At 38.6% G+C, this 27,313-nt stretch overlaps 2 protein-coding genes across 7 annotated transcripts; one reads left to right on the forward strand and one right to left on the reverse strand.

Moving 5' to 3' along the window:
• Positions 1-1,811: 1,811 nt before the first annotated feature.
• LOC131332255 (ATP-dependent DNA helicase Q-like SIM) lies at positions 1,812-26,872 on the reverse strand. 5 transcript variants are annotated; one of them, XM_058366378.1, is made up of 16 exons: positions 26,662-26,862; positions 23,113-23,720; positions 21,175-21,394; positions 20,969-21,079; positions 20,560-20,749; positions 19,905-20,256; positions 18,776-18,996; positions 18,071-18,127; positions 8,750-8,830; positions 8,366-8,429; positions 8,036-8,135; positions 7,817-7,900; positions 7,114-7,201; positions 5,351-5,464; positions 5,095-5,187; positions 1,812-2,376 (listed from the first exon to the last, which is right to left on the reverse strand). In XM_058366378.1, the coding sequence occupies exons 2-16, from the start codon at positions 23,708-23,710 to the stop codon at positions 2,074-2,076; spliced, it is 2,676 nt and encodes an 891-aa protein (XP_058222361.1). In that variant the 5' UTR covers positions 23,711-23,720; positions 26,662-26,862; the 3' UTR covers positions 1,812-2,073. The 5 variants fall into 5 exon arrangements, 2 of the variants coding, with proteins under 2 accessions (XP_058222361.1, XP_058222362.1); XM_058366379.1 differs by lacking the exon at positions 7,817-7,900 and having other exon boundaries at positions 26,662-26,864; XR_009201638.1 differs by lacking the exons at positions 1,812-2,376; positions 5,095-5,187 and adding an exon at positions 5,597-5,728 and having other exon boundaries at positions 26,662-26,869.
• On the forward strand, positions 12,804-16,736 carry LOC131332257 (uncharacterized). 2 transcript variants are annotated; one of them, XM_058366380.1, is made up of 4 exons: positions 12,804-14,843; positions 14,968-15,777; positions 15,873-15,991; positions 16,085-16,736. In XM_058366380.1, the coding sequence occupies exons 1-4, from the start codon at positions 13,856-13,858 to the stop codon at positions 16,568-16,570; spliced, it is 2,403 nt and encodes an 800-aa protein (XP_058222363.1). In that variant the 5' UTR covers positions 12,804-13,855; the 3' UTR covers positions 16,571-16,736. The 2 variants fall into 2 exon arrangements, with proteins under 2 accessions (XP_058222363.1, XP_058222365.1); XM_058366382.1 differs by having other exon boundaries at positions 16,156-16,325.
• Positions 26,873-27,313: the final 441 nt, after the last annotated feature.

Below are 27,313 nucleotides of genomic sequence, written 5' to 3' on the forward strand. Positions count from 1 at the left end.
CGACAGCGGTTATAAGCTGGCAATATGGGCTTCTTAGAGCATCTACAATGTAATAATCAAAATTAAAAAGTTGTTAAAGTTAGCAATATTTGCTCAAAAAAGTGCTCATATTGTAATAACTAAACTTAGCAACCTCTTAGCAAATCATCAAATTTTGACCTTTGAATAACCAACTTAACAACTTTTACCAATAACCAAAACTCAATAACCAAACCTAATAACCAAATTCTAAACTAAAAAATTAAAAAACATCTCACATTAGAATCGTCTCATCGAGACGAATAATTTGGTGTGGTCGGGTGCGTGATTGGAACTCGTTTGCAATTGGACATAGATGCATTGCGTATTGTTGGGGGGGGGGGGGGGGGTTTATAGGGATGCAAAAATAACCAATGTGGAGATTAAGTTTGTTAGGTTTGATTATGAACTAAATGGATAATTAAATGCTGACGTGACACATTTTAGTTATCGATTTTGATTATTCCCATTGCGGATGCTCTTAGTTTTTAGGATTAATTACATCTTACCCCCTTAAAACTTTCATAGTTTTCCAAACTACCCCTAAGATACTACACTTGACTACCTTAAACTATTTAAACCTTTTAACTTGGGCCCCTTATGAATCTTAAGTTGCATATCGCCACATAATTCTTGCCATATTTGGAAGAAAATAACAGTTAGATACTATTTCAATGATATAGGAAGAGCTGTTGGGCATCTAATGGTTTTAATGATGCCAGGGAATAGAGAAGTGCTAATGGAGATAAACTCGAGAGATCAACGGATGGGGGTGAGTGGAAGAACGCAACCCTATCAACATAATCCACCACCAATTCGACTAATTTGGACGGCAGAAGCCTAATTTAACGACTTAATAGTTCGGGTATGTAATTGAAGTTTCAGAAAGTTTGGTGTCTATTGAGCATTGTGATCAAAGTTTGAAGAGTATTTTGAAATTTTCCTTGAATTTAATGGGTGAATCTCATTTATACTGTTGAATGATACATACCTGCTTATGTCCTGCATGTGCTTGTGTTGTGTGAGTGCTACTGTCCTACAATATTGACAGCCATTCCAATCAACTTAAGTGTTTAAGTGTTTGTGTCGTGTTGTGTCATGTCTAACCAAATTCGTGTCGTGCCTACTTCTACATATAGGGCGTTGTTATTGGGCAAATACAGGCTACACCTCCACTCATGTAACCCCTTCAAAAAAGAAAAGAAAAGCGAGAGACATACATAGTGAGATGACGTCGATGAATGAAACTTTTTACACGCTCAAGCAACAATTCAACCTCGTCCGAGGAGAGACATACAACCTACAGATCGAATAGCACAAGAGAATTCAAGGGATTTCATGCATACAATTAAAGCAATTATAATTATTTGATTGAGCTGAGTTTTTCCAAAACAACTCAAAATTTTATTTTAAAATTAATGAACAAATCGGATTATTTGTGTGGGAACCACACATCAGTTCATGCACTGAATAACTAGCAGTCTTCGCGCCAAGCAAGACCACCCTTGTCCCTTTCCTTTCTTAACTATATCGGTACACATGGGGTTAATTCCCATAGGTCCAAAATTCCCAATTCGAGCTCAATGCGTAACTCGTAGTAGGTTGTAGGAATGATAGTAGTAAGTAGGCAGCTTTCCCCACTCAGCAGAAACCTCTTTCCATCACCCCAGACCATAGTCGTATTCTTCTGCACTAACAACTTAGTCGAAGAATCGGAGATCAAAGATGCAGCTCCCTAGTGGAATATGATACTCCCTTTGTCTCAATTTGTTCGTCTAATTTGGATAACATAATTTTTCAACGGAACACTACCATTGCACTTACATATGTTCAGCTTTCAACATGCCTCACTTCAATTGAAAAGTCAAAAAGTAACCAAACAATGGACTACAAAACTTTGAAAGCACATCCTTGATCAAATGGCCTTATGGAATTTAGATATACAAGAATGAACAACCCAATGATTGCTACAAAACAGTTTGTCCAAGTTGAATGACGCAGTGTAGTCTCAACAGGAAAAGAAAAGGTTGATAACTGAATGACCAAGGTTTATCATTATTTCTGTTTCGAGAGTTTTGCGGCTAACCTTCCTCGGGCTGTCTTCGGATCTGGCTGACGTTTTCTTGATCTTCTCTTTCTTGGATTCCTTCTTACTCTCATTTTCCCTAAACGCTGACGACGGATCTCAGGATCAGCCCAGCCTTTTCCCCATTCTGAGAAACTTGAATAAGGTTTGTCATTCCTCATAGAGAGCAGCATATCTGCTTCTGGATATATGTAGAAGGGTTGCCCCCCATTGCAATTCAAAAATTCCAATCCGAGTTTTGTTGGTTCAGGGAACTTTATCTGAACACGGATCTGCAAAAGAACAGTGAAGGTAAAATAAGTACAAAAACACTAGTCAAGAACACTGAAAAACACCAGACACAGTCATGCAATGGAAAATGAACTTCCAGTTTAAGTTTGAGATAAAATATAAGGCACTCTCTTGTCAAACGGGAAAAATAAAAGGTTCATGCCTACTGGCATTCTATTCCACTTCCACCACTATGTAGCATGAGAAATGTAGTTAGAGTTTCCAAACAACTTACCGTGGTGCTTCATTCTGGAGGCCCCCAAATTCCAAAGGAAGAATGAACATGGAATTCACAAGATTTTTTATGAGACAAATTTGAAGAGGAAATTTTGGAAATGGTTGAAAGTTGACATCCATGTTTACAGTCACAATTGCATCAAAAGGCTGCTTTAGTGTCAAGGATAATTACGCAGACTTGGTCCGTCTCCTTGTAGTTCATTGAGGATATTTATTCATACAACAAAGCCATTAAACTTCACTATTTGAAGTCGCATACAAAAAAGCAGGATAGAAACTAGGTGACTTCCCTAAAATTGGAAGTAAGTAGGCAATGGCATGTCCACGTAATGCTAAAGAATGACGTTTTTGACACTAATCGCTTCAAGCAGGACACAACTCTTAAGCCTAAGAGACCAAAGCGGATAATTCAGCTAATGAACTCACATAGACAAAAGCAGATACAAGATACCAATCAATACAATACTATAAGCAAACAACACACAATTGCACAAACTCACTCACATCAAACAGGGGGCCCACACACTGTGTGCAGTGTTTGTGGGCCCCATGTAGCATAACTGATAAGAAAATGTGTTTTGCTTTCACAAGCATCCAAATCCCCAATCCTAATTTTCTACATTTTTTATTTTTTTTGTTTATAAAACTAGAGAGAGAGAGAGAGAGAGAGAGAGAGAGAGAGAGAGAGAGAGAGAGAGAGAAACGTGGGGGGAGAGAGAGACGTGAAGAGGGGTGTGAATATGGAGGAAAAGTTATTCTACGTCCCAAGGGCACCGCGATGTGGTGTCCCAAATTCATTCTCCACCACGTCTTCTAGTGCATAGGATGGGAACAATGTTAGCGTATATCGAACTCGTGACCAGGAAAAAATTAAATTATATCTTTTTTATCAACTAGCGTTGTGCCCATTCGATACACGAGGCCTAAAAAAACACCAATGCGATCTTTTTTGTCCCGTGCACCAATCGAGCACAACACTAGTACATGAATTTAATCAGATGTCAAGATCACAACCTGATCAAACTTCCACAGCCACTAGCACTGCTAATTTGTTAGATACTTCTCACCAATGTCAACTTGATATTGTACGTAAATTGATCTCGACTATTTCAGTCATCTGAGAACCGAAGTTCTTTGACAACCAAAAGTTATATTAAAAGCTATATCAGTACTTACTTTTGGTTATCATCAAAGGCTTATGGATGCCTAGGCATCCAGAGACCAGTGTGGGTGTAAGGGGTAAGAAGTGAACCTCAGTTGGGCTTCTGAGTATCATGACAGCGAAAGGTGGAGGAGCAGAGAGCTCAGGACATCCTTAGAGAGAAACGGATGGCAGTGAGAGTGTCAACCAGCCAGTAAAGTATGCGCAGTGTGTAATGTGTTTTTGATTTTGTGTTGAATATTTGAATGTTTCTCCACAATGATAAGTCAACCAATCCTCATATAGGAGCCTTGGAAGGAGGAGAAGCCGACTGGTTAGTTTCCTTTCCTTGTCATTAGTGGGAGAGAATGGAGGTTGACAAGGTTTCTCTTCGATCTTCGAGTCCTAGAATCAGAACGTAGGTTCTATATCATGGAATTCTCAGCGGTGATATTCTAAGGTGGTAGTTATGATGCGGGCTCCTAGGTGTCAGGTGGTGGTTGCGATACATCTCTAAGATGCCAGGTGATCAACGCTTCTTCTATTACGACCAGTCATGATAGTGCTGTCCTTTTGAAGGATGAGCCTTGACAAATCCCGTTGCTCTAGGGTTCGTACCACATGCCTCCTTTGATCCTGATCCTGAGCAAGGTACGCAGGGCCGCAGGCCCATCTCCTGACCTAGGTGTTGAGGTTCTTGGAGGCGAGCTCAGTCCGGTGGATATGAGCAAGCTAAATCATACGTGGCGGCCTCAGTTATTTGGAGATGGAAGCTCTACTAACAAGCCGTTTGGCAGAGGACTTCCGGATACACACAATGAGGAAGGGCGTGGTAAACGACAAAGTTCTGACGATCACAGTTTCCCTAATAAGAACAAGAAAAAACACTGAAACGGGAACCAGTTATGGTTATGGTTACGAAGTCTAAACATCAGCCATAGACTAGACTAGCTGCCAGAAAACAGGCTCTATGAGGGAGCAAAACTGAACCAATTTACAGGCTGAAGAAACCAGTGAGTTCATGTATTAACAGTAGTGTGGGTCTCATTCGGAGTGCTAGGGGTACTAGAGGGGGAAAAACTGAACCATTTACAGGCTGAAGATCATATGGGGTCTCATTCGGAGAGCTAGGAGTACCTGAGTGTGCAAAACTGAACCCATTTACAGGCTGAAGAAACCAGTGAGTTCAAGTATTAACCATAGTATGGGGTCTCATTTGGAGTGACTAGTATGCAACTTATAAACATGACGGATAACAGAATCACGAAGCAATTACACCAAAACCTGAACTAATGTTCTTAGCATGAAAAATAGGGATAACAACCCATGCTTGAGCTCATACCATATCACCTCCCTCTCTGATAAACCCTTTATCTGCTAAAATACGAGCAAGACCTTGCCACCATAACCTATCACTCGCAATAAACTTTGGAAACTGCAAAATCAATATCACATGAATAACATCACCAATAGGGAAATATGATAAAAGGAACCTCTCATGAGTAGGAAAATCATTATCATCAATGAAGAGATTATAAGATCTTTCCACTTGATAATGATCATCATATTTTTTTATTTTCTCAGGATACAGAAGCTACCTGCTCCCTTATTCTACCAACGAACATCAAGATATTTGGCTTTTCCTTGTGTCTCACTTGGTTGTTCCCAACAGAGATTACATTGTCATATGAGCTGCCTGCAGAACTCTCTCCCTGAAATTCAACAGCATCTATGACCACAAATTTTAATAATTTATATGCATTGTGATTAGTATTTCCCTTCATAAGTTTTTAATACAAAACAAAAGCTTCATTACAAAAGTAAAAAAGAATTATTTGACGTGCCTTCTCAATTCAGTGCACGCGGGGTATGGTTGCGTTTCAATATTTTGATTAGCTTCTAGAATCCTGCTTTTCACAATCTTACTGACAGGTTGCTTTATTTTCCCATCCTTTTCTTTAACTTGCAGAGAAAACCTGAGGGGGTAAATGAAGGAGGTTACCCTGACACCTCAGACGGTTACTTTCGAAAATTACAGGGGTATCTAACATCTACACATTATGATACCTCCTGTCAGGCCTTTATTCACTTTTTCTTGAATTCAAAGATACTTGCCATGTTCATTACATTTCAATTTTCACCTCTGTTTCATGGCCATTTTCCAAAGAAGCCACCTTTATAAAATTGATCCAATACCTCTGCTACATTTCTGTTTTGGAGAAGATTCAATGCAAAAGTTCCAAAACCAAGAAGCGCCTTTTAAATGAAGAGTGTCAATCCCATTTCAGTTTTCTTTCTCATCTTGCCTTGCCATTGGTACAGTTTTTCAAGCTTTGATTGGGATCTCATTTTGGGGGTTGGGATATCCAAGGCATAGCTCTGGTTTATTCTGATACATGAAACACATAAAAAAACAGTTCAAAGTTTTATTGCGAAGATGGGAGACACATTGGCCAAAAGCAGATTTCAAATTCCAGAAAAGGAATTGGAAGCGAATCAAAGCAACCACATCCTCCAACAACTTCCTTGCAGATTTGGAAAAAGCTTTGGATTTTACTGGAAAGCTCAGTTGGTATAATGCTTGGATGCTACAACATATCTCTTGAGTTTTTAAGTTTCCTCTCCAGTATTGTATATTTTAGTACGCAGCACTGCTATGGATACCCAAATGCATAATTGGTATGGTCCAACGTGCCCACATTATGTAAGTTCCCAGTTGTGAGCATGGAGTATATTTGCCAGACATAGTTTCAGTATCCTTAACAATTCTCGTCAGTATGGCGTGACTGTATTTGGAAAGCTGTCTTTCTGTTTGGCTTTCTGTAGAGATTTTTGTTTGCATACAAAGAGTTATAAACAAAAGAAACTTATTTTGTTTTGCTGCAGTACTCTTTTGGCAAAATACATGATGGTATTTATCTCTCTTAAATGCCAAGTATGGGTAGAAGCTTCTTCCTTGAAATAGATTTTAATCAGATTGACATCTTTGTAGCAAGATTTGACTGTAACCTGATGGAGAGGATTATAACAGTGTGACAAAGATCAGAAGAGTGAGAAGTAAGATATACTAGGGCAGTAATAGTTTCAGTTGCTGTCGGATTACAACAAAGTGACAATTATCAGAAGAGAGACAAGTAAGAAGTACTAGGGCCACCATTCCAATTGACAGCAGTTGTAGAGAATGCATGAAAAATACCACCCAAAATCAGCCTGACCAATATTAACTAATTCAGATTTGTCTTGATAGAGAAAAACACTTCCACGAGCCAACATGAAAAAAAGAAGCAAGTACTAGAAACAGAAGTAGAATGAGTGAACGACATATACAAAAGCAAACAAATGAGATGTCAGAAACACTCACATAATGAGCAGCAACAACACGCATAAAAGCATCTGCCTCGGCCTTCAAATTTACCATTTCTGGAGGAGCATTTACACAAACATCACACCTGCATGAAGGAAACAGGAGTATGAAAGCTTCACTTTTATGGATGCAGATATACTTGTGGCTTCCATGTCTATAATGCCAAATGTCTACAAAGGTACATGCACGTCAGATTCTTTTAGGCTGTGTTGAGGAGTCTTTGCAATGTGTTGGCAAAGTATCATAAAGAATAAATCATGTCTCCGACTGTGTCCGAGGTGCAACACTGCCAGTGCCTACACCTGTTCAACAAGGACACGGTGCCTCCGTATTAGGTCTATTTTCTTCTACGAGTGTCAGTCTTTTGAATATAAACCTAACATGGAATCATACCGGTAGTATACGAACATATCTTACGATGGCAACCATATTTCGTAAACAATGGCCCAACTGAAAAGGAGAAATAAAAGAATTCTTATATCTATTTCACTTCTTTTTCTCTCTCTAACTTCCCCCAACTCCCCCTATCTCTCTTTATTTTTTAATGGGAAATGGCTCTGCCTATAACAGTGAGCCACAGCCAAGTCCTTGAGAGTTCCAATCTACATGATCCCAGAATAGCAGAGTACACAAACAACACATAAGCCATTAGCACCAGCTCTGTCAGGCACAGCCTCAGAGGAAAAGAAACATCACATACAGTTGACACTTCTTGTGGCTAAATTCCTCCCCAAAATACTCTACAAGGATCTTGGCTCGACAATTTGAAGTATTCATTCCGTATCTGAAAGGAATCAGAAATAGAACCAATATAAAGCACAACAAATTAGAGAAAAGAAGAAGAAAAAGATGGGAAGCATAATGCGTTATCACATTTAGAAACAAATGTGACTTCACCAAAAATGTATTTGACAACAACCTGAAGCAATCAGATAACATCTTGTAAGCTTGTTTTGTCTGATCTTCACTTCTTCGACTCGGCAAAAGTGATGGTATTCTTGACAGGTTTGCATAAAGAACTGCATTTACAAAATCAAACTTATTCAGTTTATCTTCGCTGCTTCTAACCTCTGGGAGACAGCACAGCAGTATGATTGCGGATCTGCAGAATGAACACCAATGGATATCCAAAGATATGGGCAGAATAAAGGTTTGAATTGCCACTTGCTAGTTCTTTGTAAAGGACAATTCTAGGCATAAGAAGCGGTTGCCATATTACGACATATCTGACAGAATGATTTCAACTCACTGCAATCTGCTGATTTTCCATCCCGCCCTGCTCGACCAGCTTCTTGGTAATAGGCTTCCAAACTCTGTAAGCAGACTTTAGTTATGAGAAGCTTGCAAAATCATAGAAACGAAAATGAGAAACCAAGTGAAATAGTGGCATGGCTATCACGCAAAGTCTTAAAGCAAATTACATTAAAAAGTAAAACAAAAGATCTAAGAGAGTAAAAATGTATGCATGTGCTGCAAAATATTAAAATTACTAGGAAATATATTAACAATCGGCATTGAGCGAAAATAGAAAATACAAAAAATGGGAATCATCAACCATAAAATTGTACTAATGGATTCAAATAAGATGAAAACACTAAACACATCGCAAAGATATAAAATCTAAGAAATATACCTGGGGCCAACCATAATGAATGATTCTTCGTACATTTGACTTGTCAATCCCCATTCCAAAAGCAATTGTTGCAACAACTACCTGAACGTTTGACATATGTGATGAGGCACCAAATTATCAAAATAAAAATGAAAATTGAAAGTGTGAAGAAATTGCTCCGCATGCAGCTGAAAACCACAAGAAACTTAGTTGCACAAAATAATTTAAATTGCGTAAGTTGAAAAACCAATGGCATCAAATGCTTGATGAGTTGAAATTAAAACAAAGAGAATGAACCTTTAATACTATTCTCTAATAGATATAACTAAAATACGAATAGGAAGTTAAGATAATAAATCTGCCACTGAATGATATGGATATAATAATTATCAGAAGAAAAAGAATTCTCGAATTCTCTTCAATCAAAACAAACCAAAGATCTTAATTTTATAGGGTCGAATAAACCTCCGTTTGGGGGTGGGGAAAAAAAAAAGTAGCAATCTTTAATGCAACTCTGTATCAACATGGCACTAGTGCGCCATTTTGTTCTTAGACAATTGGCGCTGTTTGCTTTCTTGGTTTTCTATGTATTTTGGTGATGCTCAATACCAGAGAGAACATAGCCGAAATATTTTATCATAATTAAGTTGAATTCTTAGTGAACTTCAGAAAATCTCTCTTCATGTATATTTATACAAGAAAAAGAAATAAAGAGTACTATGTAATGAGTCTACCGACTGAACCAATTATGACTCCATAATTGAATCTATCTCCAAATTAGACAACTCGAAGAACTTAGACTAATTGCCAAACTCCTGAAACGTATCGAGAGGAGGGCTGCATCTGACCACTCAATGCAAGGAAACACCCTCTCTTATCCAACAAACAAAACACGGAACTCTCAGCTGCACAGGATGAACCTCTCCCTTCGACATGTTATCCAGATACATGATGCAATTTCTTCCAGAAAATTAATCTTATAAAACCAAAAAATATTATCTCACTTCTACCCTTAATTTTTGTCACTGTTATATTAAGTCTAAAACACTAAGAAATTATATTGACCTCCCTTGAGGATATGTGAAACTACACGCCCTATCCCTTCCATTCTGGAGATTAGACTAGCGCCTCCTATTAGAGTGTGCTGTAGACAAAGGAATGCAACATATAATATATCTTTTGAGTTTTGACTCTTTTTAAGACCATTTCATTAGAAATGCTTGAAGATATTTGCATATTATTCTTTCCCAGTTTATGGATTCACGATTAAGCTTCATTCGTAACCCTACGATAATAAAGTAGGGCACTCCTGGACAAATTTCTGCTTGCATTTAATTTCTTCTTCTTTTTTCATATAAAGTTATTAGTTAGTTTTTAATCAGCTACAAAAGTAATTAGTTATGATGGCATTATGTCTACTCCTCACAAGAAGAAGTCAGGTTATTATGTCAAGTTTCGTTGTGCACTTCTAGGGAAAAGTGCACTAAAAACATGCCCCATGTATGCTCTAGTTACTCAAGATCGATTTCGAGGTCCTCTCTTGCAATTCATGTGGGCAACTGTTGTTGGTGTATGGTTGTCCAAGAAATAACTATACGATTGTACATCTGAACTTGTGGCTAATTGACACGAAAAGACTGTATTGTACTCGGAAGGTGACCTTTTTGTACTCACGGCACAAAGCATGAGGTAACTTCCACCAAAAATATTTTCCATGTCTTTCTTGATTCTTTTGAATGTTGGCTTGAGTTCGGTTTGGGTAACAAAAGTCCTATGACAGTAGTGAAGTGGATTAAGAATTATTTAATGAACATCTCTGCCATTTGAAATGGAGACAACCAAAATCTAGGTTTTACCGTCAATTTTAGCCATAAATACTCTATCCATCTTAATTTATCTCCTCTATTTTTTGGTGTTAGAATTAATTTTCTTTATTATCCAGTTATGATGAGGACAATTTAACGGTCCCTTTGTTGCACATGTTTGATCTCAAGAGCCAATCTGTCCTCAGAGCTTTCCATGGTGTGGATATCAGATCTGTGCCACTATGCTTGGGTTGGTTACACAGTGATATGCTCTCAGACGAGGGGGTGGTATAACCCATAGCTTATGAACTACTATTGGCGTAGCAACAAGCCAACAACAGCTTTGACAAGGGTTCTACCCATTTTAGAGATGGTTTTTTAGGGGGAGTTCACCCGCTACTCCGTAGCAGAACTATTGCTTACATTTCTGAAATTATGACAGTCGTTGCCGAGAGCTCTCCTAGGCTTCGGTGGATTGAAGATCTGCCGATTGAGATCTTCTACTTTTGGACTCTACCTGCCACCTGGTGATCTTGCTTCTTAGGTTTCGCTTTCTAGTTGGTTAGATAGTACAAAAATTAAATCTCCAACGACATACTATTTGACTAAATAATATAATCCTCAAGTCATTTTTTTTTCCTACACATTATATTGTCTACACACACACACACAAAAAGACAAAGACATTATATTGTGTAGTGAAAATAGTACGTCGTTGAATATTTCATTTTGTCCAATCTAACCAACTGGAAAACGATACCTAAGCAGCAAGACCTCCACTAGAGCCCAAAGTAAAAGATCTCGAGGCTCACCGGTAGATCTTCAATTCACAGAAGCACTGGAGATCTTCGACGACGGTGGCACAATTTCAACAAATATAAGCAACACTTTTGCTATGGAGTAATGGGTGAACTCCCCCCAATAACCAGCTTTAAAATGGATAGAACCCCAGTCAAAACTATTGTTGCTATGCCAACAATAGTTTGTAAGTTGTGGGTCATACCACCCCAACGTCTGATAGCTTAGCACAGTGCAACCAGTCCAAACCTAGCGGCCACAAATCTAATATCAACACCATGGAAAGCTCTGAGAACAGATTGGCTATTGAGATCATACGCGCGCAACAAAGGGACCGTCAAATCTTCCTCGTCATACATGCATACTAACGAAAATTAATTCAACACCAAAAAACAGATGAAACAAATTAGGATGGGTAGAGAAATTATGGCTAAAAATGCCGGTAAAACCCAGATTTTAATTTTCCCCATTTGATGGATGCAAATAGCCATTCATTAAATAGTTATTAATCCACTTTACCACAGTCGTAGCATATTTGTAACCTAAAACAGAACACAAGCCACTAGGGGTGTGCATGGGTCGGGTTTGGTCCGAACCCGCAACCCGACCCGATCAGTCGGATAGACCAATTCCAAACCCGAAACCGATCCGCAGAGCTGCCAAACCCGTCCATGACCCCGACTATTTTGTGCGGGTCGGGTTGATTGGGTTGTTAAAAATAAAAAAACGCACAGTAATCGCACAAAACCAGTCATAAATAAAAAATCGCAATAAAAATTACACGAGAGACAGATATATTCCAACTGTATATAGATTGGTGTGTAAATTCCAGCAAACTGACTCGTCCTCTTCTTATTTTCTTAATCTTCACCCCACTAAAAAAGTTACAAAAAGCCCAAAGAAGATTCTTGATCATATTTCTGGGGGAGAGGGGGAGAGGTGGAGAGGGGGAGAGGTGGAGGTGTAAGATAGGGTTTTCGTCATAATATATTGAAGAGAAGGAGGGAAAGGTGAGGCGGGAGAGGGGTAGAGAGCAGTGATTTTCGCGCGCGCTATAGCGCAAAGCGCAGCGCAGCTTCTGCGCTTCGAAGAGTGGCGATATAGCGCAGAACATCAAGGCGCCAAGGCGCACGCTATGGCGCAAGGCGCAGAAGCGCAAAGGCGCACGCCTTTTGTCTGTGATCCAAAAATTGATCCTATGGTGCAGATTCTGCAGAAAACACACACGATGCACTGAATAATATTTGCTTTTAAGTCTAATTCCAACCCTAATTGGCTGATCGATCACACACGATACATACCCAGCAGCAGCCGAGCAGCTTCGGTGACAAGCGATCGACGATCGATCGAGACAGCAGCTTTAGGCTTCAGTTTCACTCTTCAGCAAGGTAATCTCCTCCACCTCCTCCTCCTCCTCCTCCGGTTCTTCTTCTTCTTCTTCTTCTTCTTCTTCTTTCTTTCTTCTTCGGTTCTTCCTTCTTTTTTCTTTTTCTTCAGTGGTGCTGCAAAAATTTTTTCTTCTTCTTCTTTTTTCTTTTTCTTTGTACGCCTGGTTCTTTTCTTTTTTTGGGCAATTTTTTTCCTCTTTTTCTTTATAGGCCTGTTTCTTTTCTTTTTTTTTCTTTTTTTTTAACCTCCTGGGCAATTTTTTTTCTTGGAGGAGGACCAAGTATGTTCCAAACTCACAAAAGGATAGAGACGTGTTTGGCATGCAATAAAAAGAGCTGCATTCCCAATTTCTCTCTCTCTCTCTCTCTCTAGTAAACTGCCTTCATCCCTTTCATTCCGTCCATACTTCTTTTACTTGTACCATGAAATAAATTAATTTGCAAGCGTTTTTTTTAGTAAACATGAGTTTCAGTAATGTTTTGACTATTTCTCTTACTGATTGAGATAATACAGCTAAGGTAGCAGAAGATTAATTGGAAGAAGACCCTTTTTTGTATTTCTCCACTCCTGTCTGACCTTTTTTATATGCTTCAAAAGTCATATTACCCGTGAAAGTTTCAAACCCAAGAATAATTTTAGCCATTTTTAGCAGCTACGTGAAAAATTATAGTCCCAGACAAATCAAATCTGTTATAAGATCAAAAAAAAATCCTCGACTGTGTATTTTTTGATCTTCTTCCAGACCTTCAGAATAGTTTTCAATATTCAATGCCACGTGCTTAATAGTTGTATTAATCTATCGAGGTACTATTTTCCTAGTAAAAAAGTTGAGTTTTTCCCCTTTTAACAAAAAAGAACATGAAAGTAGTAGTAGTACTAATTATTCCCTTTCACGTGTTGGCCAACTTGACCTGACAATCACTTGTGGCTACTGGAAAACATGCTCAATGTAGTATTTGTTTAAAGCAAACAAACATGCTTAATTTATTTCATGTTCACTTCATACCTCTCTCTCTCTCCCCATTTGAGTCCTTCTGTTCTCTCATTAATTACCTCCTGGGCTGTTCCGCTGCTAGATTTTTTTTTTCCAGCAGCTATATGTGTTTATGGTGTTATTTGTACTTGTTAATTGTAGATGACATCTGAAAATTCTAGTAAAAAGGACCCTGGTTGGAAGTATTGCGAAAAGGTTGATCCACACAATAATACAAAGTTGAAATGTATGTTTTGTAACGAAGTGAAAAATGGGGGTGTGTCAAGAATCAAGCAACACCTTGCAGGAGGAGCTAAAAGGAATACGGCGGCATGTCGCCGATGCCCACCTGAGGTTAGAGAGGAGATGAGGGAGTTTATACGTAAAAGGGATGAAACAAAGAGTCAAATTAAGTCTGTACCAGATTTTGATAATGCAATGAATGCTGATGATTATGATTATGACCTTGACCTTGACCTGGATGATGATATTATTGAATCTAATCCCCGTTCTAAGAAATCTTCTACTCACGGAAGCACAACCTCCGCATCTATTCATTCTAAGCCTAAGAAACCAAGAAACATAGGGCCTCTCGACACTTACTACACTCCTGAACCAGAGGTGGTGGTGGAAAATAGAAAAGCCAAGGGCAAACAGCCAAAAATTGATGAGAATGAACCATATAAGAAAATATTGAAAGACCGGGCTCATCAGGCTATTGCAAGGTGGATATATGATTGTGGGATACCTTTAAATGTTGTGAACAATGATAGTTTTGCGCCAATGATAGAGGCTATTGGGCAATACGGTCCGGGTTTGCCCCCACCAACTTATCATCAAGTGCGAGTCCCTCTTCTAAAAAAAGAGGTAGAACATGTTAACAAGTTGATGGAGGAGCACAAAAAAGACCAAGAACAATATGGGTGTACGCTAATGAGCGATGGGTGGACTGATAGGAAAAATAGAACATTGATGAATCTTTTGGTGAATTCTCCAAGGGGGACCATGTTTTTGAAATCCATGGATGCGTCTGGAATTGTAAAGGATGCAGAAATGATATATGAATTGCTTGATGGGTGGGTGGAGCATATTGGAGAAGCAAACGTGGTTCAAGTTGTTACGGATAGTGCTGCGGCAAATGTGGCGGCAGGTGAGAATTTTTATTTGCTATTTGGTTGTGTTACTTAGTTGAAGTTATAAACAATTAAAAATCACTTATTATTTTAGACTTCTAGTTCTAACTTCTAACACCACTTATTTATAACAATTACCAGGGAGGTTGTTGGAGGCAAAACGACCTCACTTGTTTTGGTCTCCGTGTGCCGCCCATTGCTTGGACTTGATGTTAGAAGACATTTTTAAGTTACCAAATTTGAAGACAACTTGGGAAAGGGCAATAATGATTCATGGTTATATTTATAATCGGCCCTCTTTGTTGAATATGATGAGGCAATTTACCCAAAGGAAGGAGCTCGTTAAGCCGGCAAAAGCTCGATTTGCAACCGCTTTTTTGACTTTGCAAAGGGTTTATGAACAAAAGGGAAACTTAAGGAAGATGTTTACTTCAGAGAAGTGGACCAATAGCAAATGGGCAAAAGAGCAAGGAGGAAAACATGTAGAAAAAGTCATGTTGATGGCCTCATTTTGGAGGAATGTGCTCCTTGCCCTCAAGTTCGCATCCCCACTTGTTAAGGTACTTAGATTGGTTGATGGAGAAGTCAAGCCTCCAATGGGATACATTTATGAGGCTATGGATCGGGCTAAAGAAACTATTGCAAATTCATTCAATCAAAATAATGAGATGTATGATGAGGTCTTTAAGATAATCGACAAGAGGTGGGAATCCCAATTGCATCGGCCTTTGCATGCAGCTGGTTTTTACTTAAATCCTGAATTTTTTTACAAAGATCCAGAGGCTTGCAAAGTTCCAGAAGTCATTGGAGGCCTATACAAATGTATCACAAAGTTGATTCCCAATAATGATACACAAGACCTTGTTTGTGCCGACTTGATGAAGTATGAGAGAGCTGAAGGACTCTTCGGTAACCCAATGGCAATAAGGCAAAGAAATACAAGGGCACCAGGTATCACCATGTTAACCTTAATCTAGTAACTAATTTAAGTCCTAAGAGTTGCACTTTAAGAATGTTTTCCAATATCAATATGCTATGGTGTGCAGCTGACTGGTGGGCCTCATTTGGTCATGACACTCCCGACTTGCAAAAATTTGCCGTCAAAGTTCTTAGCCTTACTTGTAGTTCCTCGGGATGCGAGCGTAATTGGAGTGTCTTTGAGCATGTGAGTATATGATAATCAAGTTCATTCATTGACTTCCTTTAGTTATGTATGATCATGAATTTAAGTCCCTTGTATAATTAATTGTTAATGCAGATTCACACCAAAAAAAGGAATAGACTTGCTCAAAATCGTCTCAATGATTTGGTATTTGTTAAGTACAATAGAGCATTGAGACGCCGATACCTCAAACGTGATCGCATTGATCCTATATCCTTGAAAGATATTGATGAGAGCAATGAATGGTTGGTTGGGAAGATGGAGGAAGAAGTTGTGTTTGAGGGTGATGATTTGAATTGGGATGATGTTGCTTTAGCTTCTGGAGCCGAAGAACCAAGGAAAACAACTAGAGCATCAAGTTCAAAGTCAACAGACTCAATACCTATCGCAAAAATGGCAAAACCAACTCCAAAAGCTAAGGCTTCAAGAGGAAAGACATCTATTATAGATGAGGTGATTGAAGAGGGAGAATGGGAGACAGATGATGAGGAGGAGGAAGATGTGGAAGGATATAAATCAGAATCATCAGATGATGATGATGAAATTGAAGATGAAGTTCTTGGTTTTGAGAATGATGATTAATGTCTATGCATGACTCTAGATTTTGTTGCCTTTAATCCTTTTGTTATGTCTCTAAGGCTAAACATTATTATGTTAGCTTTTCATGGATGATATGCTATGTTTCGTGTTTGGTACTTTCGTTTAACCATTGACATGTTATGTTTTATGACATTTTAAAGTTTTGCAAGTGTTTGTGTTAAAAACTTGTTCTAATAGAATTTTTTTTTTTTGCGCTTCGCGTCAATAAAGCGTGCGCCGCGCCTTGCGCCTTGCGCTAAAGCCCCTAGGGACTATTGCGCCTTGGTGCGCCTTTCGCCATTTAAAACACTGGTAGAGAGAAGGAAACACTAGAGTTTGAAGAAATGGTTTTCAGATGGACGTAGAAATAGCCCAAGTTCTTTCTTCTTGTGATGCCTTCACTGAATAGTCATAGTCAAACAGCTATGACCACAGCTGTACTCTATAATGTTATGTATAGGGGGAGTTGTGTAAAGGTTTTTTTTAGTAGTATACTATACTTTTAAAAAGTAGTGTTGTCAAATCCTTGGATACAACATCCAACAGCTTTACGTGTGGGAGTAATCTAAAGGAGCACATGGGCTTTAAAGTTGTGCACTGCACCCAAGAATTCAGCTACACCAGTAAAGAATAATAACGTTACAATGCAACCAAAGAATTCTGCTACACTATCGGGTCGGGTCGAACCTGACGGGTTGGTTGAGTACTAACCCGAACCAAATATCGTTTTTTAAGGGAAACCAAACCCGCACCCATCCGAATCACTGGTTCAGAGCCGTCTGAGAGTCTTCGGGTCGGGTCCGTGAACCCGCGGGTAATTTGCTCATCCCTACAAGCCACCATTCAAAAGAATCAAGAAAGACACGAAAAAGATTCTTGGTGGAAGCTGCCTCATGCTTTGTGTCGTGAGTACAAAAGGGTTGCCTTCTGATATCGATAAGACCACAAATTGACACTAAAAGACTATCGAGAAAAGAATACGCTGTCAAAAGCAGAGGTGCGATACAATGTTGGCAAAGATTCTTCTTCTTATAGTGACAATTCAGCTAATAATCCACTCAAGTATGAAGTATGACTCTTGGACACTATAGATACATTTGAACAAAGAGTCATTTATAAATCTTAGGGCTGTAAATGAGTCGAGTCGAGCTTTGCCGAGCTCGAGCTCGGCTCGTTTACTAAACGAGCCAAAAATTCAAGCTCGAGCTCGGCTCGAGCCTTAACGAGCCGAGCTAAGTTATTTATTAAACGAGCCTCTCTAATTGAGCCGAGCCACCCTTAACGAGCCGAGCTTTTGTCGAACGAGCCGGGCCGAGCTCGGCTCATTTACTAAACGCGCCGAGAACTCGAGCTCGGCTCATTTACAACCCTATTTATAATATAGACTCTGCCCACATTAAAGGGTCCTCAATTTTCCAGTAGAAAATGGACTAAAGTGTGTACCTAGGGAAAAGCAACACAATTCACAAACTGGATTTATGTATGAAGTTTCATAGTCCATACCTCTAACGCATTTTCATGAAATTCATGGTGGACCTGCCTGAGATGCCCTTTTGCCAACTGGGAAAAATAAAACGCAAAGATCACATGCATGCCAAACGATAACGGTAACAAAGGGCCTCCAAAACTATAGTTCGCAGTTTAAGACAGATTACAACCTCACTGCTAATTGGTGTTTTGAAATAATTTGCATATAGTGGTTAAAACATGAAAGTGTTTCTGTTACCTTAGGGCCATGCATCAACTGTGGACTACTAATTATTGCTGCGCTAGAAAATTTTCAGCTCTCACTTTCATCATTCAAGAGACATAGACTTCACAAACATATAAAATCATGCATAATGGGAAGTCTAGTCAGACACTAAGGCTAAAGGGTTGACTTAACCGGATTTATAATAGGGGAAAAAAAAACCTTCTGCCTTTTCTGAACTTTTTCAGATTTTGGTCAAAAAAAATTCCCTTTGCAAATCTGGACCAACTTCAAAAAAGTACATCCATAGACAAAAAAGACGATTTCACCTGACTTCTTGGACCAACCAGAAAGTAAAAGCACTTTCATCAAAAGAGGAAAAAAGTTATCTACAGAAGGAAATATCCTGAGAACACTGGCTTTTTGACACCCCAAACGTAGAAGAAACCCCATCCCCGATCAAAATGAAACAAATTCCAAATATGCCATCTGACTTAAAAGAAGTCTAAAGTATTTACCTTTGCATTATAAGCAGCAGCCTTCACTCCAAACTTACAAAGAAAGTTTGCAATGCTTACTGTTTCTTTTCTAGTTGGTACATAAATTATTGTGGGTCCTTCCAAATGACCTTGCCGAAGTTTTAATCTTTCCTCCTCTTTGTTTTGTAGATCATACTTCTCAGATGACCCAAAAATATCTGAGTCATCAGGTGATTTACCAAAGAATTCACCACAGGAAACTGCAAGTGTAGATTCTAGAGTGAAAATTCATGTACGAAAAGGGAAATATTATATATACATATATATATATATATACATATATATATATATACATACATATATATATATATGTATGTATGTATATATATATATATAGCAACATAATAGTAACTTATGCTTGGCAGGAGAAGTGAAGCGGAGAAATATTCTAAAGATCCCACGTTTCTAGGAGTTAGACAGAATAGCGATACAATAAAAGGAGCGACTAGAGGACAAAATATATTTCTCCATGAAATAAGCACAACATTTCAACGGAAGATACTACTACATACATAGCAAATATAGATCCATGTTCCTTATCTAATGATTGCTCTCCAGTGCTTCTCTCATACAAACTGATTGAACTTTGAGGCACCTCATTAACTCTTTTCTTGTGTCTTAACTTCTGCCATATTCCTTTTGAGGGCGAAACAGAGAATGGATTCATGAAGTTCTTATGACATGGTTTCACTTATATTACATGGACTCTTCTATAAGGTATCGTTACATGTTTAGTCATCCATTCACCTCACAATCTTATTTTGAAATTTGGACTTACCTTGAACTCTGCATAGAACACCAATATTATGCCTGAATTTCTCTAAGGCCCTATGTAGACACATTTTATCCTATTAGATAAAAGAACTACTCTAAGAAATGTGAAACTTATGATGAATCCATGTGTTCTTGAAATGGAAATTAATTGAATCCGACACTTAAGACACATACTTGCACCTGGTAAACCTACCTGAGTCAACATAACATAGGTTTTTTATACGAGATTCTCCAACGAAAGTCTACCTCTTTAGTCAAACTATACACACATGTAAGGCCGATAAACAACTTGTTAGAATCTAAAAAAATATCTAAAAAAAATAGAGAATATTACCATCCATATCATCCACACCCTGGACAAGATCACATTCATCTTCTAAATATTCAACGGACAATTTTTTTTCATCTGAAGCTGGAAACCGACTTTCCTTGGCTGAACTTACATCATCATCCTTTTCAGAAAAGGATTGATCCTCAACATTGTCCAATTCAATCTGGGACATTTTATCCGCATCAAATATGCTAGCATTTGAAGTATCAGTGGAGCTGTCTGAATCATGCTCCATATCTTGAAACACCACATCATGTTCCTTTTTATCAGGCCTTTTCTTTCTGGTGTATATATCAATCAGTTCACGAAAATCATTCACGTATGATTTGGGAGATGATGTTCTACTATCCTTTACCTGCACATACCAGAAAATGAGTAGGAAAGACTAATGCATAAACAAATAGACGTGTGCACAAATCCCACACAAATGGAGTAAGTGATACATAAGAAAGAAATAAAATACAAACTTGCATAGAATTACGGGAACTGAAATAACCAAAGCCCAGAATCGAAAGAATTCTGAAACAAATAATTGTCACTTTCAACTTATGATTAAAACAAAACAAACCAACTGAAAACACACAAACCAACGTCAATGTGTGCACATAGCAAAACTTTTAGGAAGAAGTATTAGCCACCCTAAAGAAAGACAACTCACTGAGAACCGGAGATTCGGCCTGAAAAATGAAGTCAGCACAATCAATGTTTCATTTGACATGCACAATGAGCTCAGGATGTCTTCTCGAACGACGGCAGTGGCAGTAGCAGTCAATGCCATCAGTGGTATGTCAAATCTTAGGAATTTTAACTTGTCTGCTCTGAAGTTCTCTCTTAAGACGGACAACCGCCTAAAAATGCATGAGAAGCTCTGTCAGAAAATCATATTAACTCTCACGAGCATATCTTCTAAGTTGCATCACATAGTACTTGGAACATTTCCTAGGTTTCCAAGGTCAGAATACAAATCCACACATTTGTTTAAAACAGACCAAATACTGAAATATCTGTACTAGCGATTTGAAGAAAAAACACAACCTTCTATACTCAAGAGGATGCAAAATATACACCTGTAGTCGGGTCGAAAATCATGACCCCACTTAGAAACACAATGGACTTCATCTATGGCAAAGAGTGCAATTCCACGGCTTTCAGCAAGGCTTTGAAGAGGTTTGATCAGTCTGCAGCAGAATGCACATGTCTTCATCTGGTAAACAAAAGCGCAGCCACCTTACCAAACACAGTCATAATTTATAAGGTCAAATAAACTCCTTACCTTAAGATTGTCTCTGGGCAGACATATATAATGTCATACATGCCTCTCATTGCTTTCTGCTCAATGGTGCTGTCTGTTTGTCCAGAACCAAGAAAACAGGCTGACACGCCATGTTTTGCAAGCTTTAAGCATTGATCATGCATCAAACTTATCAAAGGTGAAATGGCAACCACAACTTTCCCCGTTAATAATGCTGGAATCTGAAAACACAAGGATTTCCCTACAAAAGAGTAAACTTTCTGTGACAACAAGAACACGGAAGTTATCTTGACGTTCCAACTCTATGCTACATCCACTTTTTGGCGAAGTACTCTTGTCAACCCAGCACGGGTACGGGTGCGGTATATGATTCGGATACGGTACGTTTAATCGCACATGGCATGGTGTCAAATCTGTAAACAATTGAGAAGAGAGACGCCTACTTATAGATAGCTTATAGGTAAGAGAGAAGCCAACTTACATAAATCCTAGTACCTTGAAAAACAAATGCATCTATGCTTGGTTCACTTACTTGACGTCTTATTTTATATACAACATTTTAGCTTTACTAGTGCAAAACTTCTACCATGCTCCCAAGTGTATTGGAGCATGATGCTCCCATTAACTATGGACCCAGAAAAATAGGTAAATCACAGCCATTCGATCCAAACTACCCACCAAAAGTTAGGTGAATATGCTAAAAACAAGGTGGTTTCATGATTTTCCCGCCAATAATCGCAATATTACTTACCACAAAAACTGGTTATACATACCAATTACCAAGGTAACACTTACTACAATATATGGCTACACTTATTATATTGCATGACCACACTCTATTGGCTACACTTGCTGTATTACATGACTACACTTACTATATTACGTGGCTAAACTTACTTCGTTAGATGGCTATACATACCATTTGGCATTTACTAATAAATGGGAGCATCACAGCTAGAGCCGTGGGGAAGGTACCTGTGCAAAGCATGTGCTATTAAAAGTGTAATTTTAAGTTTAGTTTGGACTTGTTAGTGATTTCTTTTAAGTAACTCTTTCAAAAAGCTTGGTTTAGTAAACTTTTTGTCATAACTTGTATGCTCCTTTTTTGTCTTTATGAATCAAAAGTTATTAAGAAAAAGACGACTCCATTTATCAAAAGTCATCCCCTCCATCAAACCCTGACACAACATCTCAACCCACACAATCCCCAAACTGAAACAAATCTCAAATCATTCTCGAGCAACCAAGTGGCACTTGCATGGTAGACTCCAACTACAAACACTGAAGTTACAAGTTCAAGCAAGTTCGGACAATCAAATTTAAGAATGGCAGTTGATTTATTTCAAAACAGAAAGACAACTAGAAAGTTCAGAGGGGGAAATACTTTTAAGAGCCAAAGTAAAAGGAAGTAACCTTAAGGGGCAGAGTGGAGAAAAACTAATTTTAAGGCTACAAGATAAATAAAAACAAACTTAAAGGGGAAAAGTGTAATTTGAAGTGAACAGCATACCTAAAGTAAGCTGGGCAAACTCGGTCTTTTCGTGTGTAGGATTCTTGGTTCATGTACCTTGATGTCTTAGATAAGTCCGTTGTAGATCTTTTTGATCTTTGGAAATTGGAAGCAAACATATGTGAAAAACATAATTCCATGCATGATAAAAGGAAATGTCTTAGTAAATCTATGATGATGTAGCCTTATGCGTTTACTACTCGACATGAATTTTGCCTTTGTACTCTTTTTCAACTCTATTTTGGGGGCATATCAACATCTGGGTCTTTCTTTTACATAGGAAAATTACTTGTGTCCATATGCAGATCCCAATATCGACACACATTCATGGATCCTCTATTTTTAGACATCAGGTTCCCAACCCCTTTATATATACCCATATGGCCAAGTCCAATGCCAGTAACCTATTTCCAAACAAAAACCCCAACTACAAAAAGAAAAAATGATACCAGATCCTGTGGCTGCAAGAACAAGGCAGTCTCGCCGGGCTAACCAAGCAGCCACTGCATCCTTTTGAAAACTCTTCAAGGATGAAAACCCAAAATGCTTAAGCAACAGATTCTTGACTTTCTGCTCCCAGCCTGGTCCAATATCCAGCTCTTCTTGGCCTGGAGATCGCTGTAAAAATGTCTCTTGCTCGATTTTCAAATTAGACTCCACTGCATGAAGAGGCTCATCTGATTCTCTCAAAGGTTCGAGCAATAGTTGAGATCCAGAGACCGATACGTCAGATACATTATCGGTTTTGCTTCTTTTGGGTCTACCTGCTGATTGGAGATGTTCCTTAATGGTTGATTGTCGCATTCGATACGAAGAACAGGAGGTTGACAATGTTCTTTTGCCCAGGGCTTTCGTATTGCTTATGGGCAATTTAGAACTAGTTGATGCAACGGTACTATTGCGACGAGACCCATTCAAAATATATTCAACTGCAGTCTCCACTGATGGCCCCACAGCTTTTACAGCTTCTGCAACATCAGAGAACTCAAATCCCATTCCAATCAATTCGGCGAAAACCTGGTCAGAAGAGACGCAACGTCCTTCCATGGTGTGTATACTGTTTCCATGAAAGAGTAACCAAACCAAAAAAAAAAACTTTTAAACCCTCTAAACATGAATGTAATAGAGAGAGAAGTATATGGGGAAAAAATAAAGGGCACTCAGCTAGAACAGAAAAACGGCTCAGCTAGAACATCTGAATGACAAACATAACCAGTGCATATAATGTACATTACACCGATGAATCATGAATACAATAATTCTGATGGTGGTTAAGTTAGGGAATATGCAAGGTGCTTGTAAGATAGAAATCGCAGAAAGGACATGTTTTGCATCATGTTGGCCCTTTGATATGTGAAAGAAGGTATTAACTATTATGGTAGAACCAGAATATACACGAAGGCTTAAATGCTCCTCCTAAGGTGGCCTTCTGTGCGGGGATGACGACCCAGGAGAGTATTTTAAGAACGGAAGATCTGAGGGGTCAATTTGTGTTAGATTGGTATTTCGTGCGCAACAAGAAGGGGATTGTCTTAACAATCTACATTTACATTGCTCTGCTGGTGGAGAAGTTGGGTCGTAGGATTCTCAGTCTTAGGTTCGGTCTTCAGAGTGAAAATCAATTGAAGGTTTTTCATGGAAAGTCGCAGTGTTAACAGACTTTCACCCATCCAATGCATATTCCAAGCCAAGCCCAAAGTCTCCGGAATCACCAAATGCTTCCTATCCCGAACTGCGTTTCACTTTCAATATTTGGTTTGAAAGGGATTGTAAAGGCAAAGACCCTTCCATTCCCCACATAGAATTTGCTGACAATTTGAGAGAGATGGATTTGACAGTAGAGTATTCCCCTACCATAGCATACAACACCATAATAAAGGAACTGGTTTGCATCAAGCTAGCAAGTGTCTTAAAGCCTTGTGCTCCATTGATAGCTAAAAGAATCTAGTAAACAGAAGAGAGTAACATTCTGAATTTGAAATTCAAGGACTCAATAAAGCGATAAGCTCAGACAATAACCGAGGATAAAGGCTTCCATTAAGGTACTATGTGTGAAAGAGATTTTAGATGGTGTTCCATGTCAGATATAAACGGGTATGAGTACCGGGGCAGGTGCGTGTCCAAGCTTCAGATCTTCCTAAACTTATATCTTTGGATATTGTACCATGTGTACTACGCGTATGGAAGAGTTGCACATCCCTAAAAATAAAATACCAAGGCATACTAACTGTTTTTTCTCAATCGGTTCCATACTTGGTTGAGCTCCCTTTCTCCATATAACTTCTTATGCCAAATTGTAGGAAATGCAAACCGTATAGAAACATAAGATTTAAATTATGGCCCAAACATCACAGATAGATTGGGACCTGTAAGTTATCCTCCGAAATTAGCCCAGTTCAGATACATGAAACTTAAATTATTCAACCAAGATTTGCCAAGAAAATGCATTCTGAGACTTTGAGATGACAACCCCAATCTAATTTCTCAACCTCAAAGCAAGGATCTTTGCAATGATTTCATAAACACACTAAACCAAGTTAAATAGTCCTGTAATATCTTCTCCATATCAATTGATCCCCCTTCCTTATGCACCAAAGCAATGAAGGGAAGTGTCCACCATTTCTCAACCTCCCAACACAAAACACTTGCATAAATGCTGTGAGTTCCTCACCACACTCCAGACAGTTCAGTATATTCTCTGTTATTATGAACAACTTTAGGAACAATTTTTTTTTTTATCAGAAATCAAACAATCCATACACAGTTCTAAAAGTTGTTGATTGGAAATGGAGCTAGCACAGCTTTATTGTTCACTCTTGCCTCCCAATAATGGGAATTAAAAGTCTCTACGTTCTCAATTACACAAACATGAAATTGCCAAGTAGACCAGCTATGCTAATAGGTGAATTGGTGCATATGGATGATGTGCTCAACCTAGATTTCTATCATACAGCTGAAAATGGAGAAGCTAGTATAGTAGCTTTTACTTCAGTCCTACGCTCCTAACTCATTCGAGCTCTTCGATTTTATTTACTTGATTACTTATCTCCATGGCCCAATACTGAAACATAACATGGCACCCCTGCTTGGTTGCATATAAGTCTGACGAAAGTTATAGGAAAACCAAGACTTCAAAGAATAGAATGCTTATTTTGTCTATTGAGGTCCCATAGAAAGATCATAAACTAAAGCTTAACAATTTATGCACCTCACGCTATGAAACCGCCGGCTATTCCATAGACTCACCTTCTTTCCTTTCTGGTGGAAATGGGGCAAACAAATAAAGGAAGGGTCTTCTAACCTCCGCCTTTTAGACATAGGAAAATATGCACATAACACCAAACAAGTTCGGATTTCAATACATATCTCGTAGATATTAATACACTTTCACAGATATCAATACACTTTTTATCGGATACCGATGCACTTTTTTACATATTATCCTCCGCCCTTAGGGCTGATGTTAGCATTTACCATAAAGGAATAAGGGTCTCAAACCTTATCCCATAGTTGAAATCTCTGAGGCGTCAAAAATCAAAAAGGAAGGTTGGTCGACCTACAAGATACGACAAGTTAGCCTATCCAATCTAGTAAGCAGCCCTTTCTTTCTCGTTAGCACTATACGATATACAAAGGGTTTTTTCAACTTGCTCAAAAAAACAAAGCAAAAAGTCTCCAACCGAGTGGTGCCCTCCTTTTTGTTTTCATTTTGATAACCAGGTATCCGGGCCAGCTTACGAGCACCTCGACTAATCCAGGTGGTGGTGACCTAATTCTGCCTGTTTTCCTCGTTCAAATTTGTTACTTTTTTACCAGTATTTCTTCAGAATCAAACAAATAATAGAAAACATATAGCGAGAGGAACGCCGTGAGAGATTGACTCAAAACAAACAAACAAACCGTGAGGCGAATTGTTATGAATGTAATCATGTTTTGAGAGAGAGAGAGAGAGAGAGAGAGAGAGAGAGAGAGAGAGAGAGAGAGAGTTTAGAATTTACCTGCAAAAAAATGAATAGCGATAACGAGGTGGACTTGGAAACCCTAGAGTTGCAGAGAACTGGCGGAGGATTGCCGGGGGAGCTACTACTGGGGCATCGTCGGATGAAAAGGACGCTCCTCCAACGCCGCGCCAAACTCAAGATCTTGAATCGATGGGGTCATGCCATTCTTCTCATAATATCAAAATTACCCCCTGAACGTTTACGCCAATGTCTCTTGAGTACCTAAACTTGACTCAGTTTAAAACATATACGTAAAATAGCGCCAAACTTATCGGAGCATCTCCAACTCATACTCTAAACTTCGTTTCAGACTTGAGAGTATGGGAGAGCTCCAACCCATCCTTTGTATCTCTTCTTGAGATGATGGGTTTTGGTTCTCTATATTTAGAGGATGGAGAGGATGATTCTCTCTATTTGTGAGAGAATGAAGATTTTAATATACTTAATCACTAAATTATATTTTACAAAACTAATATTATTGGAAGATTGTCAACGCGATCTTTAAAATAAAACTCATATGGATATATAGAATGTGAAAAAAAATCAAGTTTGTAAATTCAAATTTTGTAGTGAAAAGGAAAAATTGTTGAGTTTTGAAAGAAACTGAGATGAAAATAAAGGTTTGTGGTTGGAGTAGAGAGTAACATCC

This window comes from Rhododendron vialii, chromosome 7a, assembly GCF_030253575.1.
Source record: "Rhododendron vialii isolate Sample 1 chromosome 7a, ASM3025357v1".
Lineage (NCBI taxonomy): Eukaryota > Viridiplantae > Streptophyta > Magnoliopsida > Ericales > Ericaceae > Rhododendron > Rhododendron vialii.